Source organism: Desarmillaria tabescens (genome assembly GCF_030435595.1).
Source record: "Desarmillaria tabescens strain CCBAS 213 chromosome Unknown EV420scaffold_10, whole genome shotgun sequence".
In the NCBI taxonomy this organism is placed as follows: Eukaryota; Fungi; Basidiomycota; class Agaricomycetes; order Agaricales; family Physalacriaceae; genus Desarmillaria; species Desarmillaria tabescens.
The window spans coordinates 1,410,044-1,431,251 of NW_026848309.1; the positions used below are offsets into that span (position 1 = coordinate 1,410,044).

General features: G+C 47.5%; 8 protein-coding genes and 1 pseudogene across 9 annotated transcripts; 5 read left to right on the forward strand and 4 right to left on the reverse strand.

Moving 5' to 3' along the window:
* Nucleotides 1-2,137: 2,137 nt before the first annotated feature.
* EV420DRAFT_1666265 (uncharacterized protein) lies at nucleotides 2,138-5,013 on the forward strand (the record flags this gene model as incomplete). The annotated part of the gene is made up of 10 exons (XM_060478980.1): nucleotides 2,138-2,506; nucleotides 2,566-2,594; nucleotides 2,647-2,711; nucleotides 2,763-2,799; nucleotides 2,847-3,340; nucleotides 3,414-3,568; nucleotides 3,620-3,813; nucleotides 3,868-4,002; nucleotides 4,056-4,174; nucleotides 4,227-5,013. Exons 1-10 carry the CDS (start codon nucleotides 2,311-2,313, stop codon nucleotides 5,011-5,013), a joined length of 2,211 nt encoding a protein of 736 aa, XP_060333839.1. The 5' UTR covers nucleotides 2,138-2,310.
* A 2,345-nt stretch (nucleotides 5,014-7,358) lies between these two features.
* EV420DRAFT_1528988 (uncharacterized protein) lies at nucleotides 7,359-7,772 on the reverse strand (the record flags this gene model as incomplete). The annotated part of the gene is made up of 2 exons (XM_060472526.1): nucleotides 7,617-7,772; nucleotides 7,359-7,564 (listed from the first exon to the last, which is right to left on the reverse strand). Coding segments are annotated over exons 1-2 (281 nt in total), but the record flags the coding sequence as incomplete, so codon positions are not given.
* Nucleotides 7,773-8,730: 958 nt separating this feature from the next.
* EV420DRAFT_148957 (Mss4-like protein) lies at nucleotides 8,731-9,772 on the forward strand. Its single transcript, XM_060470695.1, has 5 exons — nucleotides 8,731-8,911; nucleotides 8,971-9,077; nucleotides 9,130-9,240; nucleotides 9,305-9,368; nucleotides 9,428-9,772. Exons 1-5 carry the CDS (start codon nucleotides 8,831-8,833, stop codon nucleotides 9,554-9,556), a joined length of 492 nt encoding a protein of 163 aa, XP_060333841.1. The 5' UTR covers nucleotides 8,731-8,830; the 3' UTR covers nucleotides 9,557-9,772.
* Nucleotides 9,773-11,565: 1,793 nt separating this feature from the next.
* EV420DRAFT_t100 lies at nucleotides 11,566-11,637 on the reverse strand (annotated as a pseudogene). The gene has a single exon. The product of its transcript is annotated as a tRNA-OTHER (tRNA).
* A 175-nt stretch (nucleotides 11,638-11,812) lies between these two features.
* On the reverse strand, nucleotides 11,813-12,111 carry EV420DRAFT_1529003 (uncharacterized protein; the record flags this gene model as incomplete). Its single annotated transcript, XM_060472527.1, is given in 2 exon segments — nucleotides 11,813-12,017; nucleotides 12,028-12,111. Coding segments are annotated over 2 exon segments (227 nt in total), but the record flags the coding sequence as incomplete, so codon positions are not given.
* Nucleotides 12,112-13,863: 1,752 nt separating this feature from the next.
* On the forward strand, nucleotides 13,864-15,948 carry EV420DRAFT_1666279 (acid protease; the record flags this gene model as incomplete). Its single annotated transcript, XM_060478981.1, has 12 exons — nucleotides 13,864-14,092; nucleotides 14,156-14,224; nucleotides 14,276-14,336; nucleotides 14,392-14,407; nucleotides 14,465-14,504; nucleotides 14,554-14,617; nucleotides 14,674-14,699; nucleotides 14,755-14,911; nucleotides 14,967-15,173; nucleotides 15,223-15,295; nucleotides 15,346-15,481; nucleotides 15,539-15,948. 12 exons carry the CDS (start codon nucleotides 13,864-13,866, stop codon nucleotides 15,637-15,639), a joined length of 1,179 nt encoding a protein of 392 aa, XP_060333843.1. The 3' UTR covers nucleotides 15,640-15,948.
* An 837-nt stretch (nucleotides 15,949-16,785) lies between these two features.
* Nucleotides 16,786-18,008, reverse strand: EV420DRAFT_1640389 (thioesterase-like superfamily-domain-containing protein; the record flags this gene model as incomplete). Its single annotated transcript, XM_060477096.1, has 5 exons — nucleotides 16,786-17,083; nucleotides 17,140-17,546; nucleotides 17,597-17,784; nucleotides 17,835-17,848; nucleotides 17,905-18,008. 5 exons carry the CDS (start codon nucleotides 18,006-18,008, stop codon nucleotides 16,786-16,788), a joined length of 1,011 nt encoding a protein of 336 aa, XP_060333844.1.
* A 93-nt stretch (nucleotides 18,009-18,101) lies between these two features.
* On the forward strand, nucleotides 18,102-18,915 carry EV420DRAFT_149205 (uncharacterized protein). The gene is made up of 3 exons (XM_060470729.1): nucleotides 18,102-18,335; nucleotides 18,407-18,737; nucleotides 18,787-18,915. Exons 1-2 carry the CDS (start codon nucleotides 18,194-18,196, stop codon nucleotides 18,619-18,621), a joined length of 357 nt encoding a protein of 118 aa, XP_060333845.1. The 5' UTR covers nucleotides 18,102-18,193; the 3' UTR covers nucleotides 18,622-18,737; nucleotides 18,787-18,915.
* Nucleotides 18,916-19,653: 738 nt separating this feature from the next.
* EV420DRAFT_149163 (uncharacterized protein) lies at nucleotides 19,654-21,086 on the forward strand. Its single transcript, XM_060470714.1, has 8 exons — nucleotides 19,654-19,911; nucleotides 19,965-20,050; nucleotides 20,105-20,131; nucleotides 20,181-20,604; nucleotides 20,660-20,729; nucleotides 20,785-20,812; nucleotides 20,869-20,934; nucleotides 20,986-21,086. The coding sequence occupies exons 1-8, from the start codon at nucleotides 19,805-19,807 to the stop codon at nucleotides 21,057-21,059; spliced, it is 882 nt and encodes a 293-aa protein (XP_060333846.1). The 5' UTR covers nucleotides 19,654-19,804; the 3' UTR covers nucleotides 21,060-21,086.
* The last annotated feature ends 122 nt before the right edge of the window (nucleotides 21,087-21,208 follow it).

Genomic DNA, 21,208 nt, shown 5'->3' on the forward strand with positions numbered 1-21,208 from the left:
CCGGCAATGGAACCAGCCTTTTCGAGAAGACATCACATATTGTAGGGCAAGCCCTCGACGACAAAGTACAGATAAAAATTGCATGGACTGAGGCGAGTGGATGGGTGTTATGTAAAAAGTGCGGCAGTAGGCACCTTGTTGTGATGAAAGAGTCTCCAGAATGTGACGCTTGCGAAAGGAGCCCAATTGTGCCAAGGATGACGGCAGAGTGTATATTGTGACAACTACCGTACAGTTGTACTTGATCGGATTGATGTAGTGATGAAACACTTGCCTCGGGATTGTGTTCTCAGCTCAGAATAGATCGGGGCAGGAATAGCCCTGCGATTGTGGCGTTAACGAGCGCCTGCTAAACCCTACATAGTCAGCTGGAAGGCTCTGTACAACCGTCAAAGACAAACCTCTGGCAAAAGCAAGAAAACCGTTGCGGGTATTGAAAAAGAAATGAGGCCTAGAAGGTTTCTATCAGCCAACAAACGATATTCTGGTAGGAAGATTGAACGACGATCATCTATCACGACAATTTAATCAATACAAACAACGTTAAGCGGCGTTTCTCGCCGTTCTGAAAGATTGCCCCATGCGAACGACTCCAACCCTTCTTGGCATCGGACCCAAGACGTGAAAAGGGCCTGGCAAGGACCGCAGTTAGACACGATAGTGACTTGCCGTATTCCGAAGATACACTGGCATCAAGAGAGGATACGCCCGAATGGCTGCGCCAGAATACCGTGGGCTGATACTATCACCATGTACTAGGGCGCTGAACAGCATGCTATTTTGATTTGGATTAGTACGATAGAGCACATAAAAGTTCACGATATGCTGAGCTAAGAGGGTGTTTTGGTAGAAACTTGGCGTGTGAACCCTATTTCGATTGCTACCTTGAATGTTCCCACGCCATCTGCCTTCTTCCTTCCGCTTCCCGTTTTGAACGTCGATCTCAGTGAATCACTACCACTGCTGATAGCATGAGTAGTATTTGCCTTCCTCCCATATGCTATACGTCACAGAGAACTGATTTGGATAACTCCGCCCATCAACCAGCAACTCGTTTCACAGGCCTTTGACTGTTACTAGCGTACTGGTGGTCACTGCATCTAAAACGGAGCCTTGCTATATTTTATGATATAATGCTATAATCACCCGGAATCGTAGGACCGGGACCACGTACATGCATTTACGCATCAAAGTGGATCTAGATATACTATGCGGTCCCGCCCCTTTCTGGGGCAGCATCAGTCGACAGTGTTGGCTATATTACTGTCTCCGATGGTAGGGTGAAGAACGCCCAACCAATCGAACCATGTGCTCGAACAATGCAGATGCTTGTACAGGTACGATGCTCGCCGCGCCGTTCTCGATGTAGTAGGTCCTCCCACCAAGCTTTCTTGTACCTACCGCGTGATAGAGTTTTCGAGGCGATCTTTCGTAGGTTCACACTCGCGAGCCTTGACTCCTCCTCTTCTGGTTCTATTCTCATAAGCCTCTCCCATATATAGATGAAGCAGCGCTAAGGCCGCGTATCAGATAGCATCGCATGCCGCGCTACCCACTCTACTTACTTGAATGGTCCCATGATATACGTCATATAACTTGCAAGTCGTTCCAATTGGCGACTCGGACCCTTTGTATATCCCGGTGTCGGGTCCATGACAAGGATATGAAACCTCCGACGCTAGCTGAGTGTGGCAGCTCGGATTGCCTCCCCTATTCTGTAGTGCTATTTCATGCACCGCAAAGCTGGCAATGCGTACATCGTTTTTGGATGCACTCTATATTGCATTCTCCACGGGAACCAGCAGTCTTTCGAAGAAGATTTAAATCATTCTAGGTACCGGATACCGATTTTGAGGACGACAAAGGTAACAGCTACTGTCGGTGTATACCATTTGGCGTCCTTATTAGGTGGATACGTATCAAGGTATGGTTCCGCTTGCCTCGCCATAAACATCCTCGGGCGAACTGACTCATCCGATTACAGTTAGTTCGGCTCAGTTGACATCCTTACGATCATGTCGCTCTCTTGGTGCCTGCCTATCAATGTCAGTTCCTCGAGTCAGATCTCTCCGTCACGGCAGGTGGCTGTGTTCAGCCTTCTGTTTTGCAATCGGTCATCAGATGCTGTACCGACCTGATCTCTTTCTTGCGGTCTAATCCCTCCGGGGACGCAACGTAAACGCTCCGATGAGTAGGTTTTGAATGATGATGATCTTTAAATTTAAAGAATCAAGAGGGGATTAATGTGTCCACGAGGAGCGGACTTATAACCTCCCAACGCGAATTCCCCTCTCTTTGTCCCTTTTCGCCATGAGTCCTTCCCCTCCGTCCTATGACTCTCTTACATTTCAGATGAGCCCTGTGGTCGAACTCAAAGCGAATGGAGAAGTGTCTCGTATACGCTCTCACAAGGGGAATGCTCCAACATTGCCTCAAACGAAGTACTGTCCTCTATGTCCTGCCAAGTTCACGAGGACGACACACTTGCATAGACATATCCGTTCACGTCTGTAATCCCCTCTTTGAAGCGTCTGCAATGTTTACTGATATACATCGGCTATACAGACACCAACGAACGTGCTCACCGATGCGATGTGAGTAGCATAAGACGCACTCTTAACTGACATCACCTAATCTGCTTCTCAGTTGTGTGGCGCCGAATTTACTAGGAGCGATCTCTTGACAAGACACAAGAAGACGTGCGGGGATCCGTAAGCACTATTTTCGTTAGTACGAATACTGAATCAACGACGTTCTAATAGGCTCAGTGCACATCGATCACGAAGGAAGTCTTGTCAGGTGCGCTGGACAGGGTTGGATCGAGAATATTCTGACTGATTTTCTAGGCCTGCGCTGAGTCCAAAGTCAAATGCAACCTCCAGTATCCTTGCTCAAAATGCGTCTCGCGAGGCAAAAAATGCGTTTTTATCAATGATCCTGCTGTTTCGCGGCATAAAAAATATGGAGCAAGAAAACGTTCATCCCAGGTCAAAACAGAGAGTCAACCCATTATCATTCCCGATCAAAGGTCCTCCTGCTCGCCATCCTCGCCCGCTTCCTCACCCGATTCTCTGCAATCACCTACCTTTCATCGTACCTTGCTTCCGGGGCTTGACTTCCATTGCACACCAGGCTTTTCCCCCTCACTGTCCTCGCACTCCTCGCCTCCATCGGACATTTTCGATACAATCATGGACGATGATGCTGCTACCGAGGCCATTATCAACGGAGATGGCGAGCTAACCAGGCTCGAACCTCATATGGACAAGATGTTTTCCAATGGGATGTTCGACTCGCTTCTCGATCATTTATCATTCTCCAATCATGACACAAATAATGCGTCTGCAGCAGGATTTCTCGTGGCTTGGAGGCAATGGATACGAGACCGATTACTCATTACCGTCCTCTCATAGTGTGGTTTCTATGCCTACGCCACCGGAATATGGTTCACCTTTGGAATTGCCTCGCACTGACTCACCCCCATTTACCGCTTCTTCCGGAGGATGCTCAAACCCATCAAGTATGTCTAACGGTATAAGTCCGGCCGACACTGAACAACAACAATATCGTAAGTTTTCGAAACATAGATTATCTCGTAATGACCTGACCTTCTTTTCAGTTTATCTTTTCTTCTCCGCATTCTGTACCCAGCTCCCTCTAGTGCACCCGTCTACATGGATGACGGAAGATAAACCTCCCATTCTTATTCGCGCAATGCAAGCATGCGGCGCACTTTTTGTTAAGACCCGACGAGCCGCTAACTTCATTACCGAAACTTTATCTTCAACGCGGGATTTGTTGATACATGAATTTGTAAGTTCCTTGTCTTCGACACTGCGTCGTTGGTGCTCATAGATGATCGTGTAGACCAAGGTCACGTGTGGTCCGAAGGAGCAGGATTGTTTGATTCTAGCTGCCGTCTTGCTGCAGACTATTGGTCTCTTTCACCAGCGTGCCGACTTGCGGGTGTCTTCTAATGTTTATCATGGGATGTTAGTAATGGTATGCCGATCTTCATTCTACATGTCGAGTGCTTCTTTGACCGAGGCTTCTAGATGATCCGGAGGACAGGATCTATCGCTCGTTCGCGTTCTTGGGTTGCCCCTGATATGAATGATCCCGGTGTATTGGAACATGCATGGCGGGAATGGGCTTTTCACGAAACCATCAAACGGTGATTCAGTCAATGCTGCCTATCCGAACTTTGACTGACTAAGGATATTTAGGGCTCTTCTCCTTTCTTACCTTCATGACTGCTGTCATTCTGTTTTCTTTTCCATGCGACCGTCCTTCCTGACGGCCGAATTCGACATTAATTTGCCATGCGACGACGCCTTGTGGAAAGCTCAAACGTCGATGGAATGGTCTGAGCTTCTTCGGAAGCCTTCTCCATACGGAATAGGTTCAAGCAGGTTGTACGGTGTCGGCATGCAGCAAGCGCTGACTAATCTAGGAGAGATGCGACTTTCAATCTCGCACGCCCCTCTCAATCCCTTTTCCCAGTTTATCCTCATCCACACCATTCTTCGCAATATCTATATCTCCTACTCGCGGAGCACTTCTGATAACACATTCTTTCTGCCTTCCGCATCAGCGTTACCATCTGAGTCTGCCGTTGATGATGGGCGCCGAGGAAGCCATTTTGCAACTCAGTATGCCCTACATAACTGGCTTCAATCTTGGATACACTGCCCGGATGCAACAAGGTCGGAAGATGATTCAGATGAGCCACCATTCGCCTATAATGCCCTGCCTTTCTACTGGCTCGCACAGATCTCACTTTTAGCAATCCAGGAGGGTGGGGCGGCTTGGGTTGAGGAAACAACGGAGAACAGATTCCATCTTATGAAGGAATGGCTGGATCGAATTCGGTTTTTTCTGCGACAGAACCATGAAATTCCCCCTCACCTGTGGGAGGAGCTGATGGTTATTCGACGTCAAATCTCCCAAGCTGACGCGAGTAGTTTAGGGGAACACCCCAACGGTTTACTATCTTTCTTCTCCGAGCATTGAATAATGGACCTGCTGAAGTTATTGCCTTTCTTAGATAGATTGACGTCACCTGGACCATCCACTAACCATATGTATTAACTGTATCGTTATTAGTTGTACAACGCTAAACTCCTTGTATGTTTTACTTTAGCATAGCATATCTTGATAACGTGGAGTCCTGTGCGATGTAGTATTGCTGTAAGCACTACCACCGTGCCTGCGTACGCGCCGGAAGATCACTCCTTCAGCGCTTTCTACTCCACCTTATTACCGCCATGCGGAAACAAGCCGAGTATGAATGTTATAGCTTTTTTTTCGGAATATGTGCTTGACGAATATAGTATAGTCGGGTTGCGATACTGGTCACAAATGACGAAGAGAAGCCAACAGAAGGTTTGATGGATTGCTTCAACATATGGAAATATGGGTATGGCGGTATTCAACGGGATGATCTAAACAGGAAAAGACGCCAGCCATAGGTGTTGCTCTGACGACGGAGACGGGAGTTTTAGATTCAACGGCAGGAGAACATGAGAGCCAACGAAGAACGGGGTTGTTCGACTGCCAGCGCGTTATAAGTGGTTTGTCATCTTTATGGTCTAGAGCTCCTTGAAGGCGAGCTATTAGGGAGATGGATTGAGAACTAGGCCAATGAAATGTTCAATACATCTCGACAACAAACTTCGTATGATTTAGGTAGAGTCGAAGGCAAATACAATAGCTACGGCGCTTCGATGAGCTATCATTGCCGTGACTGGGCCACTGTCAGCAGGGGCCCGCAGTATATTTTAGTTTCAATGTGAAAGTCAATGATGAATCATGGCCTTTCCATCGGCGCCCTTACATCGAATTGCGTTGGAAACTTCGTAAAGGTATTTAGGAGTACAAACTTATTCTATAGGCCGGCACGGGTATGGATACTACTGGAGTGACGTTTCAGGTGGTGCTGCGCAAGGAGATGATACATACCATACCTCATTGAACAACCTCCAATGGAACAAGAACAATCCGGGGGGGTCGGCCAGGAAAGTCAGGGGAGTACGCGAGTATTCAGTACAGTATGGGGGTTGAAACCAAGTTGAAGTTCAGGGCCGGTTATATCCTAGTCTCCTCTTAGTAGCGGCCCGGTACCCGGCCTTACCCGATCGAAAAGTTTATACCTGGTTATACATCAGCAAAACCCAGAATTAGTCTTTCCGGGCTTGGTCTTTTTTAGTCATCTTTCCGCCTCTTTTTCTTGGGTGATCGAGTCTTGGTCTTGGCAAACCGGGTCTTCTGTGGCTTTCTGATCTTATCAATTGAGGTGGTCTTCTTCAAATGACCTTCCAATGTGGACCATTGCAAGCACAGCAGGTACGAGTCCGAACTTGATGACTTTTTTGTCTCTTTGACGAATTTGTGTTTTATGTAAATATGTAATATTCATATTGTAGTACAAATAAATATATAAAGCGAGGGATAAGGTAGAGGGCAAGGTAGGCATCGGCGGTGGGATTGAGCATCGCAGTAGGCTTATGAGGGCAAACAGAGACCACCATCGAAGACAGGGGTGGGGGTCCGACGGTGGTCGTACGGTCAGTGGAGGGTGCGGGATGTGGCAGGAACAGGGATTGGTCATCGTCATCATCGTTGGTGGAGATGGCGACATCGGGAGAGAAAATGGGTCGGGGGCATTTGTGGATTAGGACGGGTGGTTGGAGATGGTGTTGGTATCGGGCGGGTATGGCAATGGCGGGGCTGTCAGTGCCTGCGTCGCCATCGTCTTGGTGTTGATCGACACGTCCGTGGGATGAGAATCGACGCCTAGATGAACGCCATTGTCGCTGCCGTTGTTGGATGCTCGGTCCTGCCATCCTGCTTGTACCATTCCTTCCTCCTGCACCTCCTCAGCAGGCAGTTTCACCGGGCCCTGCCCTACCACCCACAATGGTCCTGCTCTATCACAGAAGCCTCCCTGCCCATCCCGTCAGCACCATCGTTGTCGTAGTCATTGTTGTTGTCCCGCTTGTTGGCATTGCGTCCGTACGCTCCACAGGCTGGAGATGGGGTCGGATGGGGAATCCCCTGGCCAATCCTATCTTCGTGAGGCCTCAAGAATCCCCTCCCTAGGGCGATTGGCACCGATGTGCGTGTGGGGGATGTAGGATGGATCGCAGCAGGGAATCAGGGCCGTATCGTTCCAATTGAAGGCCCACACAGATCGTCACGGTGAAGTTGCAATGTTGCAGCAGTGCAGCCACTTGCAGATGGCGCACGGAATGGCATGGAATGGCGGAAGAGGAACAAAAAATCTGCGAAGTTCTTTCAAACTCCGCCAGGGCATCTCCGGGTGGTGCCACGAACATGTCCACGTGATGTTGGACTTGAACTCGGAGTCCGAATTGATTATTCCCTCCTCTCTCTCTCACCATCGCCGTCACTTCACTGCAACTCGATACTGATGATGGGGCCATTGGGTATTTACTGGCAGTATGAGGGCAAAGGTAAGGGTGTCTCTCATTGAACTGACTATATCTGATTTTTGTGTTTCCTTCCGGGCTGCCGTCATTGCCAACAAGTGAGAAAAGGAGCGGTACGACCTAACACCTCATTATCACTCGCTGCTGAACTGACCAGAGCTGTAGGTGGATGCGTGCAGACCAAGGAGAGGGCCGTTGTAAGGACTAAGATGGTGGCTGTCCAGGAAGGGACGTGCCGGCAGGTGTGTGCTTCTTCCATCCCCTCATATAATTATTCACCATTGTATTTTGTGTCATTTAGACTGCTTAGCTGTTGTTCTCTCTTCCGTGGTGCGTTTTCTTCTGATAATCTGATACAATACTGATATATTCCTAGCACCATCATGTCATCGAAATCACCTTGTTCTTATCCTTCCTACGGGCGCTCCTTCTTGCAACATCTCTCTTGTTACGGCACAACTTCATTTCTATTTCCGAGGCAGAGAGGGTTGTAGTGTTAGTGTTACGTGCTATAGTTCATTGTTGTAGATATAAATCAATATACTAGTATTTCCATATTCTACCAGAACACGAAAGAAAAAAGAAATGAAAGATGGGAAAACATTCTCTCCCTAAGACAGCGTTAGATCTTGCAAAGAGGAAATCCTTCTTGACAAGAATATGTACCTTACTTGGTAAAGACCCTTGATCTTTTCGTCTTTGCCGTCTTTTTGGTCTTGTGCAAGACCGAAAAGACGCAAAAGACCACTTCTGGGTTTTGCTGATGTACCCGCTTTGCCTGGACTAATAGACATCCCACCACCACCTCAAATCTTCTGTCCTCCAATTCTTAATTTAATGTGTTAACCTCCAGGAGATTCTGCCCACGAGCTCATTCACGATTGTCAAGGAAATTAGATTGGTATGAATTTCAATCATTGCTACTTGGCACTCGCTGCCACAATTCCTGCGAAATTGGCATGATCTGATCATCACATGCCGCTGTAGACCTCTTTTTTGGATGCCAAGTACTGTACTATTTCATTCAATTCGTCACATTTTTTGAACTCGGGAGGCTCAAAAATTTTGTTTCGATTTTTGGCGATTTTCGGCAAGGAGTTTTTTTGGCTGTGTGACCTGTGATTGACGAATTGAATGAAATAGTACAGTAAGAGTTTGGGTCGATAACTCAACTCTCTCGGTAACTTCATACAGTAACATCCGTTTTACCGTGGGTTGACACACATTGCTTTGCTATTCAACATATAGATCTATCAAAATTTGTCAGCTTTACGCTTTGTTACTGTACTTAACAATGTCATGTCCTTGGTGACATCATAGTGCCTCCGTGGCAGGCTTTGTAATCGCCCCCTACTTAGCTTCAACAACGACAGAAGAAAATGCCCATCGAACTCAAAGGTAGTTGCCACTGTGGTACAGTCAAATTCTCTCTTGAATCTAGCACGGCTGTCCCTTATCAGGTGGGTGGCGACTAACCGCATTGGCCGCAGCGATGCTGATCTCGTTTGACCTCATGTAGCTTTGTTGCTGTTCCATCTGTCGCAAAACTGCCGGAACTGGAGGAGCTATCAACTTGGGTGGCCATTCGAGCACCCTGAAGGTTCTCCAAGGGAAAGAGCACATTAGGTACGAATCTCGGGCATCAATTCGACGAGTACTTGGAACTGGCACTTGGCAGTATATATAAGGCAGTAATCGATCGGGACACGCCTCAAGAACGCATCGCTACCTCTGAGAGGAGTTTCTGCGCCAAATGCTCCACTATGCTGTGGTTGTACGATGAAACCTGGTTTGCGTGCTCTCCGTTCGAATTAGTGGCTACGATCTGATCGCCGTCGTTCATTCAATATTAGGCCCGAGCTTATCCATCCCTTCGCGTCTGCAATCGATACTCCATTGGAAGTGCCAAAGAAAATGGTGATTTTGGTTGCTGAGGATCGGCTTTATATCGAACTCATGGATTATCTGTTTTGTAGGTGTGCCTCAAGATGAACTCCAAACCTGACTACGTTCGCCTTCCGGAGGGTGACAAGGAGGTCTATGATGATTATGGTCCTCTTTCATTAGAAGAATGGCACAAGGAGCAAAATCTCTATGCCGTCTAAGAGACGCTAAAGGAGTAACTGATCACTGTACATCCGTATTAGTGCGTTGGAATGTTCTGTTGAAATATTCGTTATGTTTTTTTACCCGAAAGCTGACGTTGATTTGAACAAGATGGCTCAACTTCATATGTTGACTGAATATCCGTATCTGCGTGACACTTGCAGTCCCTTGTGGCTGGATTTTCGTGGTTTTCGCAGACAGACATCACTGTCGAGGGTCCTCTACAACCGGCGCTTATAATATATATACGACGCCGCCGCATGACAGGCGTGCCTGGAATTAAAGAGGTTTCTCGTGTGAGCTGGAGGATTTTTGTCTTTTTACTCCCGGTCTTCCGAAGTGGGGGTTAACGCGGCCCACGTTCAAAATCTGCTTTACGGAATCATGGCAGGCACTACGTATTTTCACTGGTGTATGCTCTCCAAAGACAGATGGTCCGTATTCTATGCATTGCGATGCGCTGGGCGCCGACCTTCAGTCCTTTGCTTGATCCTACCAACGTGTCACCGGCGTTTAAATTATTTCTGGACGCGCGTCATTTAATAATCAAAAATTTACGGTATTCAAATGTTCACCCAGAGTTATTTAGACGTGAACACCGACTGCCTGTAATTGCCACAACCTCCTTGGAGTTGCACTGATAGCGACATTTACAATCCGACTGACGTTTATCATCACGAGGTAAACGTTCGTTGTCTTTTCTAAACCTCATGTTGAGTTGCGCGATAGCAGAGCGCCGCCCCTCATTGATGATTGGACTATGCCTCTTTGTGTTCAAATGTTAACGAGATAGTAACCAATTTATTACAGGTTTGACAGATACCCTATTACCGCTGTATACGCGAAACGTAGCAAAAGTTATCCAGTCTATTGTCTTCAGTGCACGGACATCAGTTTTTGCCGTCCATGGTCCTGGATCTCTCAGATTCTTCCAGGTCTGTCACTGACGAGCCTCTACTCTAAGCCAACACCGGGTTCTATCGACTTCCTGAATGTTGCACTACTAGTCTAGGCGCGCATAGTCTGATAAATGGTACGACGCCTGTCTGTCTAGCGGTACAGCCACCTCAATGGACGCCTCGGTAAGGCGACCTTTCCGGGCCCGATGACGCCAGATATTCCTCCAGGCTGGTCAACTCATCCTCAATCGAATCATCTACGGCCTTGCTCTCAACAAACAACGTGCGCCACTGCCGTATACTACTGACAATTGTGTGCCACATGTCGGATACCTCGGGTCATTCACTTTCTCGCATGGGTTGTGCCTGCCTAGTAATCAAAATTTCACCCTGCCGATCTTACCTTCCGCTCGTGTTTGAGTCCTAAGTACCGTTCCGTGCTTGCTCGCCATCGGAGCGGTGTTTAACTCCGGTCATGTGCCATGGGTTCTTCGCTACTAATAGCTTGTGAAGAACAAGGACGATCCGGTGGCAATCCTCCAGGACGAATCTCTCGGGGATTTCGGTAATGGTAAAATGGACTGGTTCAGTCGGTCCGCTTCCTTTAGAATGAAAGATCTAGTTCGGCGCACTTGTAGATGTAAATGAATTGAGAGGACACACCTCATCTGTCGTAAACTGATCGGCATTCAATTCTTTGTCTTCGGAGCCGGGAAGGATTGTAGGTTCTAGGTACCTTGGAAGAGAGAAAGCGAGCCGTTGTCCTAACATGGGAAAAGTCTCAGTCCGACTGATAGCTGTAGTAGTAGCTAAATTCACTGTGGACACCAGTTCCTTTTCAGAACGCAGGAAGATATTCTAAAATAATTTGTGAGCTCCTCTCATTGAGGTAATGTCTTTTATATACGAGCAGTAACTTTGAGGGCGCGGCTCACCCTACCTTGCACGATGTACATCGAGTAAACTTTCGTAGAACGATTCAGATTACTCTAGAAATAGTCAGTAATCGTTCTGGTGTATCCTAGTGTTATCATTTATACTGTAAGTTTTCAAATCTTGAACTTAGTATTATTACATTTATGATTTCGTTGAACTAAACCGGAAAAAATTCGGATACGGGGAATCGAACCCCGAGCTGCCGCGTGAGAGGCGGCAATGTTAGCCGTTACAGTTATTTACCGGTCAATGAAACAGCAAAACTGGATATTTACTGTAGGTTCCAATTGGTTGGGAATTTTGACTAGGTTTGAATGTAAGAATGTGTAATACTATACAACAATAAGATACAGTAAAAAAAAGATGCTCAAAGGTGCGAGTACAAGTCCGTTTTCACAGCATTATCGTGGCGTGGGTATTCTAGGCTATTTTGAGTCATTGAAACAGTCCGGCCCATATACCCAAACCTCATTAGTCAGCTACTCGGAATCGCTCGAGTGCTATAGAAAAGTGAGATCTCCTTTCCAGTCTCTCTCTGATATACAGCCTCAAAATCTTTGCAGATTTTTCTTGCACCTTTCCGAGGAGCACCAGGTAGTTTGACAAGCTCATTCTTGTATGCAATCATTTGCAATGACTGCCTTTTCCATTAGCTGGTCATGGCATTTGTGAGCAATCTGACACTTTTTCGAGTTTGATTTGGCATGTCCAGGCATAGTAAAAAATTGAACAAGAGGAGAAATAAAGTTCGGAGGCAGCAGGGCAATAATGGACGCATTGGACTGTCAGACTGTCCATCAAAGGTGATGGCTTGGCAGAACCGCACTTTTATTTATGCCCTAGACTCCTCAGATAATGGCCGCTTGGTCTCAAACCTGTCACACAGGTTCTTCAGAAGGTCATTAACATTATTGAGGCCTTTGTGGGTGATTACATTCAGATGGAGGACACACATTTCCAGGTCAGATTTTGAGTTCATGAGAAAATAGATATTTTTAGAACAGAAGCCTCAATTTCTCGGGAATATTATTCATGTCACATATGAAGAATCACTGCAGAACATGAAGATACAATACACATCAGCAATGTAATACAAGTTGATGATGAAGGATGAAGGGAGGGAGAGCAAGAGGCTAAGTGTTTCATTGAACCATGGTGTTGCAATGACCGGTAAATAACTGTACACCATATCCGACTGCATTTTGCTTTAAACAAATATACTATATTCAGGGTAACTAGTGCCCATTCCCGACAAGGCTGAGGTTGTCGCGCATCCGTTCTTGGCTTCGCTATCTTCTCTTAGCATAATCAAACGAGTTGAGCGAATTCTCGACGAAGTAAATGTTGGAATTTCAAGTGTCGCGCATCACAGCGCGTTTGACGTCGGGATCATCGGTTGTCAGGCAAGGAAGCTTGTTCTTCTCCTCGGCCTTGTTTACTACGTAATATTACTTCTATTAGGTGTACATTGTAGATAAATAGCTAGACGAACAACGATAACCCTCGCCTGTTTGCGAGGGTTCCCTGCTAAATCCGAGTGAGCGGCTGGAGAATTACCGCTCATTTCAACAGTAAAGTCTGAGTTTGCTCGACAGCGACCAGTCAGTAATGGGTAGCCTGGATGGTTTTTGTTTCCATCGCTCGTAAGTAGTAGTTCCGACGTCGCCATCTGAGTTATTTTGAACTTTATACTAGGTCATTCCGTTAACGATTATGGTGCGGTGCGGAATCTCCGTTACAACGTACTGTTCGTGACGGTGGTACTATCTGGTGACGTATGTGCAACTTCGTTTCGTTGGTCCGATGGTTTGGCCCAATTCTCTCGTTATCAAAGAAAGACCCTCACACCAGACAAAGCATGCGGGCTACTTCCACCAAATGCACCTATGCTGCGGATAGAGATGCACACCGTTGTCGTCGCCCAACAGCGTAACGTCATCGCATCTACGATACCACTTATTCCCTCCAATAACTTATATCCATCGCAATGGCAAACTAAGGAAGTTGACTTGCAAAAATCGCAAGATGCGGGAAACGATGTACTCGTGAAAAATGTAGGGGACGTGTTTTTGGAATATTGACCTTACCACATTGTCCCTTATAACTTGGAACTCTTATTCGCGCACTACTTATAGGTTCGGCATGACAGCTTCGCCGTCATCCCTGTAAGTATTAAAGTAAGTGCCAGTGAACCTATTGTTGCTCACATGCTGTCAGTCTTACCGCGACGCGTCCTGTTTTCTGCCATCACTGTCGTCATCCATTGATGATGACGCATGGATCGCCGGTCGAATTTTCTCCGATCTACAAAATTTGGACCTAATATTGATATTTGTGCACATCCCCTCGCCACATATGCACGACAAGCACAAATATCGCTCGACTATAAAGCCTGGCCAGTTAGGCGTCTCCTTCTTTCTTCACTACCCCCATCTCTCCTGAATACCACTCTTCTCCGCTGTATTTTCATTATGTCTCGCGTCTCTGTCAATACTCTTCCCTTCTCCACCCGTCTTCACCCCAAGTGCGGGCACGCCAAGGACATCCTTGCCCGCGACAGGGCTCGCGCGCAGAAGCTCATGTCCGGCAAGCAGCCTCACGGTCCTCTTGTCATCCAGGAGATGTGCAAGAGAGACGGGTCCGCGCGCGCTCTATCTGGCCAGTCCGACAGTGGAAATTCAATTGATGTGACGGATGCGGGTGTGTGTGCTAAAGCCATTGTTCGAATATATGCGTCTGTTCTGATATCCTTTTCGAATTTAGCCGTTACGTATACCGCCATGGTGAAGATGGGGCAGTCTGGTCAATCCTTCAAGCTTCTCATCGATACGGGTGCATATCTTATTGTCTAATTTCTGTCTCTTTGGCTTACACATTCCACAGGAAGCTCCAACACCTGGGTCGGCGCTGACCAGGAGTACAAACCATCGCCTTCATCCAAGAAGTGCGTCATACTGCTAGCATTTCATTTTCAAAGTCCTGACCACCTTTCTCCTTAGCACTCGGAAGGCCGTCGTACGTGTTTTACTTGCGATGGCAGAGTAATCGTCCCATGCGCCTCTTTATTTGTAGAATGTCAGCTACGGGTCAGGCTCCTTCACCGGAATGGAGAGTAAGCTCTACAGATCCATGCGTTGGCCCTTCTAAACCAAATTATCCAGTGATCGACCGATGCGAGCTTTCCCCTGGCCTTGTTATCGACTCAAGGTTTCCAAGGCGTCGACGGTATCCTGGGGTACGTTTCTTTTCTTTTCATAGAGAAAAGTTCAACGCAGTTACAGGATTGGACCGGTTGACCTTACCCAAGGTACGTTGAGTATTCTCGCCTGCAGCCAATGTCCGACTAACATTTTACCTCTCAGGAACCGTCTCTGGCTTGGGAAACATCCCCACTGTCACTGACAACCTCAAGAGCGAAGGCAAAATTCCGAAGGAGTCGATTGCCATTTCTTACCAGCCAACGGCTGGCGCGAACATGGCGAATGGAGAAATGACCTTCGGTTCTGAAGATTCTGCAAAGTAAGTTTCACTTCTCGTTGTGCCTTCGTTTCAGTTGTCAATAACTGCCGGCTAGGTACACTGGAGATATCACCTACGTGCCAATCACTTCCACGTCTCCTGCCTGCAAGTACTGGGGTATCGATCAATCGGTCACATACGGAAAGAACACCGTCATTATGTCGAAGACTGCTGGTATCGTTGATACCGGAACGACTCTGCTTCTCATGTCCAGTGGCGCTTATAAGAAGTACATGGAGGCCACAGGAGCCAAGATGGACGAGTACGATCATTTAATACTGATTTAAGTGATAGTTGACACATATCCGCAGGTCTACCGGACTTTTGTGTGTCACCAAGGAACAATTTGGAAAAATGGAGAACCTTTGCTTCAAGATTGGTTCGGTGAGCTCAGCTTTCCCGTCTGGCACCTTCAACACTCATTCCATGACTAGACTACTTTTGAAATGACGCCTAATGCCCAGATCTGGCCTAGGAGCATGAACGCCATGATGGGAGGTAAAGCTGACGGAATCTATCTTGTCGTCGCTGACATGGGAGACATGGGAGGTTCGGGCCTCGAATTCATAGGTTCGTGGTGGTTTCCACATATTCATATGGATGCTGATTGTAGCGTGAAATGTTCAGATGGCTTTGCTTTCCTTCAGCGGTTCTATTGTGTCTACGACACGACGAATAGTCGTGTTGGACTGGCCAATACCCCCCACACCCAGGATAACACCAATTAATGGCCTATTCCAGGTTCATCCATTCGTTCGCCCAGCACGATCGTTATCAGTGTATGATATATGTCCAGTAATGAATTAATTCGCTTGTTCGAGTAAACTTTTTGACTTCTGCGATGGCTGGTTAAACGCGAGGTATAGTCTGTCCTTAAAGCTGAAAACATCCTCGGAAGACTCGAGGCAAACAGCGTCTGGAAGATTACCGCTGTTGTGGAAATAAAAATAGCAAATGACAGGTCGTCTTGGTCCTCAAAAGGTGCGACCACAAGCCGAGCGTCGGGCATTGCGACAGCTCCATTCCTGGTGTGTCTGGTATTCGTCAGTAACACCATAGCAAAGCACCGATTCCTACGGAAATGTCGAAACATCTTCCAATGTCAGCAGATGTCTTCGCCCCTGGATGGTCAGGATTTAGCCTGAGTGAAGGACCAGAGCTCATATGGAGGATATCTTGTTATAGATGCTCCAGTACATCGATAAAGCGGCAATGAAGGAAGTCAGTAGGCACCAAGTCTGGGGTATTTCTACTCATCTATGCCAAAATTAATTCGCTCTTGCCTCTAAGGGAAGCGCGGGTAACACGCGCACTTCTCCCGTTCTCCCGAATAGAGAGCAGTACTGTTATGCGCTTGGGATAGACAAACACCTGTGAGATATCGATGGGCAGGTCGTCCAGCTAATTATGAGTGTCATTGACTTCTTTGTCGGACCAGACAAGAGACACAGGCTGGGTACCATAGAATGGACAGTAAATCTAGCCGGCATGTCCACAAGGAACAGAACAACAGACATTCTTCTCAGGGCTCCAAAGACTGCACAGGCTTGATGCTTCGAGTCATTTGATAACCAGCCGGTCAGCCAATCCTGGCATTGCTGAGGCCCCACTAGAAGAACTCGGAAGAATAAGATACCCATTCGCAGTCGCTAAAGAAACTGAACAGCGGTTTTAGAGCATAGACATCTTCACGCACTGAGGGGGAAAGCCCTGTAGCCGAGAATGAAAAATAGACCAACCAAGGAAAACAAACCGGGTGTTGAAACTTTCGCACGGACCACGTATCATCGGAGGTGATGGGCTGGTGGTGTTTACTCACTCGTATTCTAGTCGATGTTCGTCGCTGGCATAGCAAAGGATTCTTAGGTATATAGTCACAGTTTCGCCGAGTCATTACTCCCTTGCTTGAGATTAACCTCCATGGGGAGGCTCAGAGACATCTGATTAGCGACAGCCAAACAGACTTGATTGTCCCGCCAACCGTCGAGCTCGATGCCTTCCCCGATATCCGACGGTGCACTCCACAACTCCACGTACGTTTCGTGTCTCCCTTGAGGGTCATTTACGAAGTTTCCACGCCAAAACATCCCAACCGTCCGGGTTGCGTGGTGTTTAGACGGTGGAGGTATCGAAAACTTAAACTCGAGCGTTATGACCATCGTAGGGAACCAGCTTTCAATGTCGTATGTAAAATCACCGTGATGTAAGAATGCCAAGAAAAGACTTACCCCCATCTAAGCGCTTGTGGTTCACTCTTCGGTATCAGCAAGGGAATATTCAAGAAGGCGTCCGCAAACAGAGCAAGGGAAGGCGTCGTTATTCGTTCGTTCCTGTCCGTGAGGCCGAACCAAGTGCCACCTTCCACGCCTCCGCCACCGACTGTTGTCTTGTTGGTACGCGTCGGGCTATCCAAAGCAGCCCTGGCTCGGATCTCAGGCTCCTGCGTACACTGGAAGTGCCGTCTAAATTTGTATACGTCCCGAATCTTCTCAAGTTCTATTGGGGCGGTAGACGGATGCCGGTACAAAGGCACTCGTCGAGCGTAGGGCGAAGGAGGCGCAAGCGTCTTGTTTGGAGAATCAGGTGATGGGGTGAGGATCCCAAAGATGAGATGGGATGTGATGGTAGTCTTGTCCTAGAATGCAAGTGAGAAGCTTTTTTTCAAGAAGACAAAGAGGCACGCACATTCTGTATGAGCTCTGCTACAAGATTCGTGAACCCTTTCCCTCGTTTTTGAACTCGGATGTGTATATCGAACGGAGCAGCGGCGGTGCTGTGCAGGAAATGGGCCGTAACATGTATGGGATCTGGATGCGACTTTGCTAAAGCTTGGAACTGCATACATGCATCGACAACGTTCGCTAGGAGGTAGCCTTGACTAGAATTAACGATGACCTCCAATGGCTCCGCAAAAAGGGCTCACCGCCGTTGGGCACCCTACAAGGCATTTGTTAGTGCTTTCAACAACATTAGCGGTGTCATCGTAAACGTACGCAGCTACTGTCCATTCTGGGTCAGCTACCGCACGATAGACAGCATGTGAACCGGGCACATTCTCGTAAAATTGGACATTGATAGCTTGATATAAAGGTGCCATTCGCTAGCACCATATAAGACGAGTCCAAAACTAAGCTCTCGACGATAAGCGCCGAGCTACCAGGGGAATGGGCTAGGTATGATGATGGACCGCAAGAGAAAATACTGCCGTGGTTTCCATGTGCATGATTGCTGATGGCAAGGAGGTAGCCGGACCCGGGTGATTGGAGCCTAACAATTTTTACTATGAAGCTCCTGCTCGAGGCCTTGGCCGGCGCTTGCTCTCTTATTTTTAACCTCCCGCCTCCATCGTACTCGGTTCGTAGTCGTCCCAGCGTCCTGGTAAGGTGGCAAAATCGACTGGTTTCCCCCAAACAAGTCTGCCTAGGTCGGTCTTGATCTGCCACTGCGAAACTGGGGTATACTTAAATCTTGGGACCGGTTTCATTCGGGTGTGAGGAACGATACAATCTGGGGGACTAGCAAAGTACGAGCTCCGTTATATCCAAGATCTTGCACAGAAAAGAAAGATGTTTGTGCGGATTCTACAATGCAGAACATGGCATGGATATGCGCTCCGATTCGTGCTTAGCGAGGACGTTGACTGCCCTTGTGGCGATACAATCCAGACGCGCGAACTCGTTGGTCCCCGTAGCGAGGACATGCGTGAATAATATGGTAATATGGCGTATCGCGGACCATATCAAGCCTGACCCTATACCTACCGGACATCCTAGGCACCGGAGAAGGAATTGAGGCACTACGGTAAGCGAATTCACCGAGGAAACGGGTACATCCACCAAAACAGGACATTCACGACTGCTGAGTACTAATCCCAGGACAAGATGGAAACGGTGGGAGAGAATGGTTGGAGGAGATCCGGAAGGCGAATGGGTCACCGCCACAAACTACGAGATGGCACACTAATACGCCATACCGTGACAAAGTCAGGCGCTCGCTGAAACATGCGGCCACGGCAAGACGCAGAACAACTTTGATTAATCTACGTGACACTGAAGGGTGCAGAACCACACTACAGATCCATTATTATATTGGCACACCACACGCCTACACCAGATGAAACTAAACTCATGCAGGAAAACCAGAGCACACCACCTTACTAACGTATTTGTGGCGGTTAATAAAATACAGAATTTAAAGAAATGGTGTGCTGTTAAATGTCGTTTCAATGATCTCAGGCTCATGGATCCAACTAGATGCTTATCTGGGTTTATATTTACGCTGCCAATAGTGAAATAATTCTCAATGTCTATTTCCGCGTCCTGGTAGGGGGGCCACAAACAGTAAGATTGTAATAGATACTGCGGCACCAACTGAGGCTTTTTACTCCAAGGAACTACGAGCTGACTTCGGCTCCGCTGCTTCCGCGTTCCGCGTCGAAAACCGTTTATAATAGGATTTTTTCTCACCTGACTTCCAGGGACCTGAGCTGTTTTTTTGGGGGGGTCGGAGATCCCAATCAAATTAATGGAGGAGTCCATCTTTTTTCACGCATGGTGGTCCAGGCTACCGAGAAGCATCGCGCGCCCAAGTGTGCCTGCGGAACTTGCGATTGTCCGTATTCATACAAACCAGTGATGTTTGAACATCCGTCGCATCGTGCGTTGACTAATCAAGGAACTCTCAGACCATAATACGACACCAGCGTGTCTTTCGGATTCTTACTCAATTTATTCCAGTCGAATCGTCGGCGCTGGTGCGGGGAACGAGCCTAACATCTGAACGCCGGGGTCCTCCTAAGTCTATCGGAATGGTTCATGTCCGATCCTAGTATAAGAAGGGCGAACCATCCATATAAGAGGTGACTCCGGGACATCCAATTCTCAAGGCCCTAAAATGCGTCTCTCTTTCATCGGATATCTGCTTGGCACCCTCTCATTACGTGCAGCTGCTTGGCAGTCTCTCGAAACCTACATTAATGCTGTTAATCGGTTTGGAGCAGAGTGCGTATCCAACCTGCCAGCGTAAACAAATACACTAAAATTCCGCCGTATAGTTTCGTTAATCCTGCCCCAATCGTGGAGCAGGGAATAGCCTCAACTCTGGCGGACAACGTCGTGGGGAGAATTGATATCACCACTAGTAAGTCATTTCCTCTCGGGAACTCGTATAGCTTCGTTAACCTTCCTTTGTCAGACTTTGTTGGTCAAGAGTTGAACATCGGTACGCACATGCTCACAGTCCCATAATACACCTAGTGATATTTTTCCAGAATACCTTTATGGCCTCTTCCTGGAAGGCGCATCAGCCAATACCACACAGCTCATCGGCACTCCCGTCACGACAGCTCCACAAGCTCTCGTCGTCGAACAGCCCGTCGTATTCGTCAGCTTCATCACCGACCTCCTCTTCTCGACGGTGAACCTCACGCTGCCTCTACAAATCGACGTAATCCTCAGATTCGACGACGAGACCATGAAAGTGACCTCTTACGACGCGACTCTGAGGCGCTGGTCAGAGTTCTGGGACTATTACATTCCTTTGCTGGTTCCCAAAGCGGCCGAAGAGTTGATGGCTGCCAATACGACAGGCGTGGATTATGGTAACTCTACGGATGTTATTGTGCATCGTGCTGCGGTAGATATATGCACAGTAGCCCAGACGTACTGTTTAGGTGAAAACCAGCAGTATGAATCGTGCGTGTACATGCCTGCCGTATGCATATCTAGACACTTACCCTTACCCAACTAGCTATGACCAGTGCATACAATTCTTGACGGAAGAGGTGCCATTTGGTGCATCCTGGTCCGGAGGCGAGAACGTAAGTGACCTGTCATACTAGTGGAAGTCTCATTACTAACTCGTACATAACATAGACCGGCTTCTGTCGTTATGTTCATAAGAGTAAGTTTACTAATCATAGTGTTCGTCCCAGTGAAGACTAAATGCTTTTATACTAGACATGGTTAAATACCGCCCGGACATTCATTGCCCTCATGTCGGACCTACTGGTGGAGATTATTGCAGTAAGTACCATGTTACGACTATTGACGTAAACCTTCCTGACATATTCCCAGTTCCGAGGAACTACACTGACATAGTCCTCAACCCGCCCTTTAATGAATCTCTTATCGCGTACATGGCCTCGTAGTGATTCCCGGAAATTCAGAAAGTTTAATTTTGCATAATTCTTTTAAAGCCGCTTTAGGCGGTCCCCTCGTTATAACGGATTGTCCTTAGTAGCTCAATAGCATCTCGAAGATAATACTTGATCATCTTCCACTGGCACACAGCCACAGG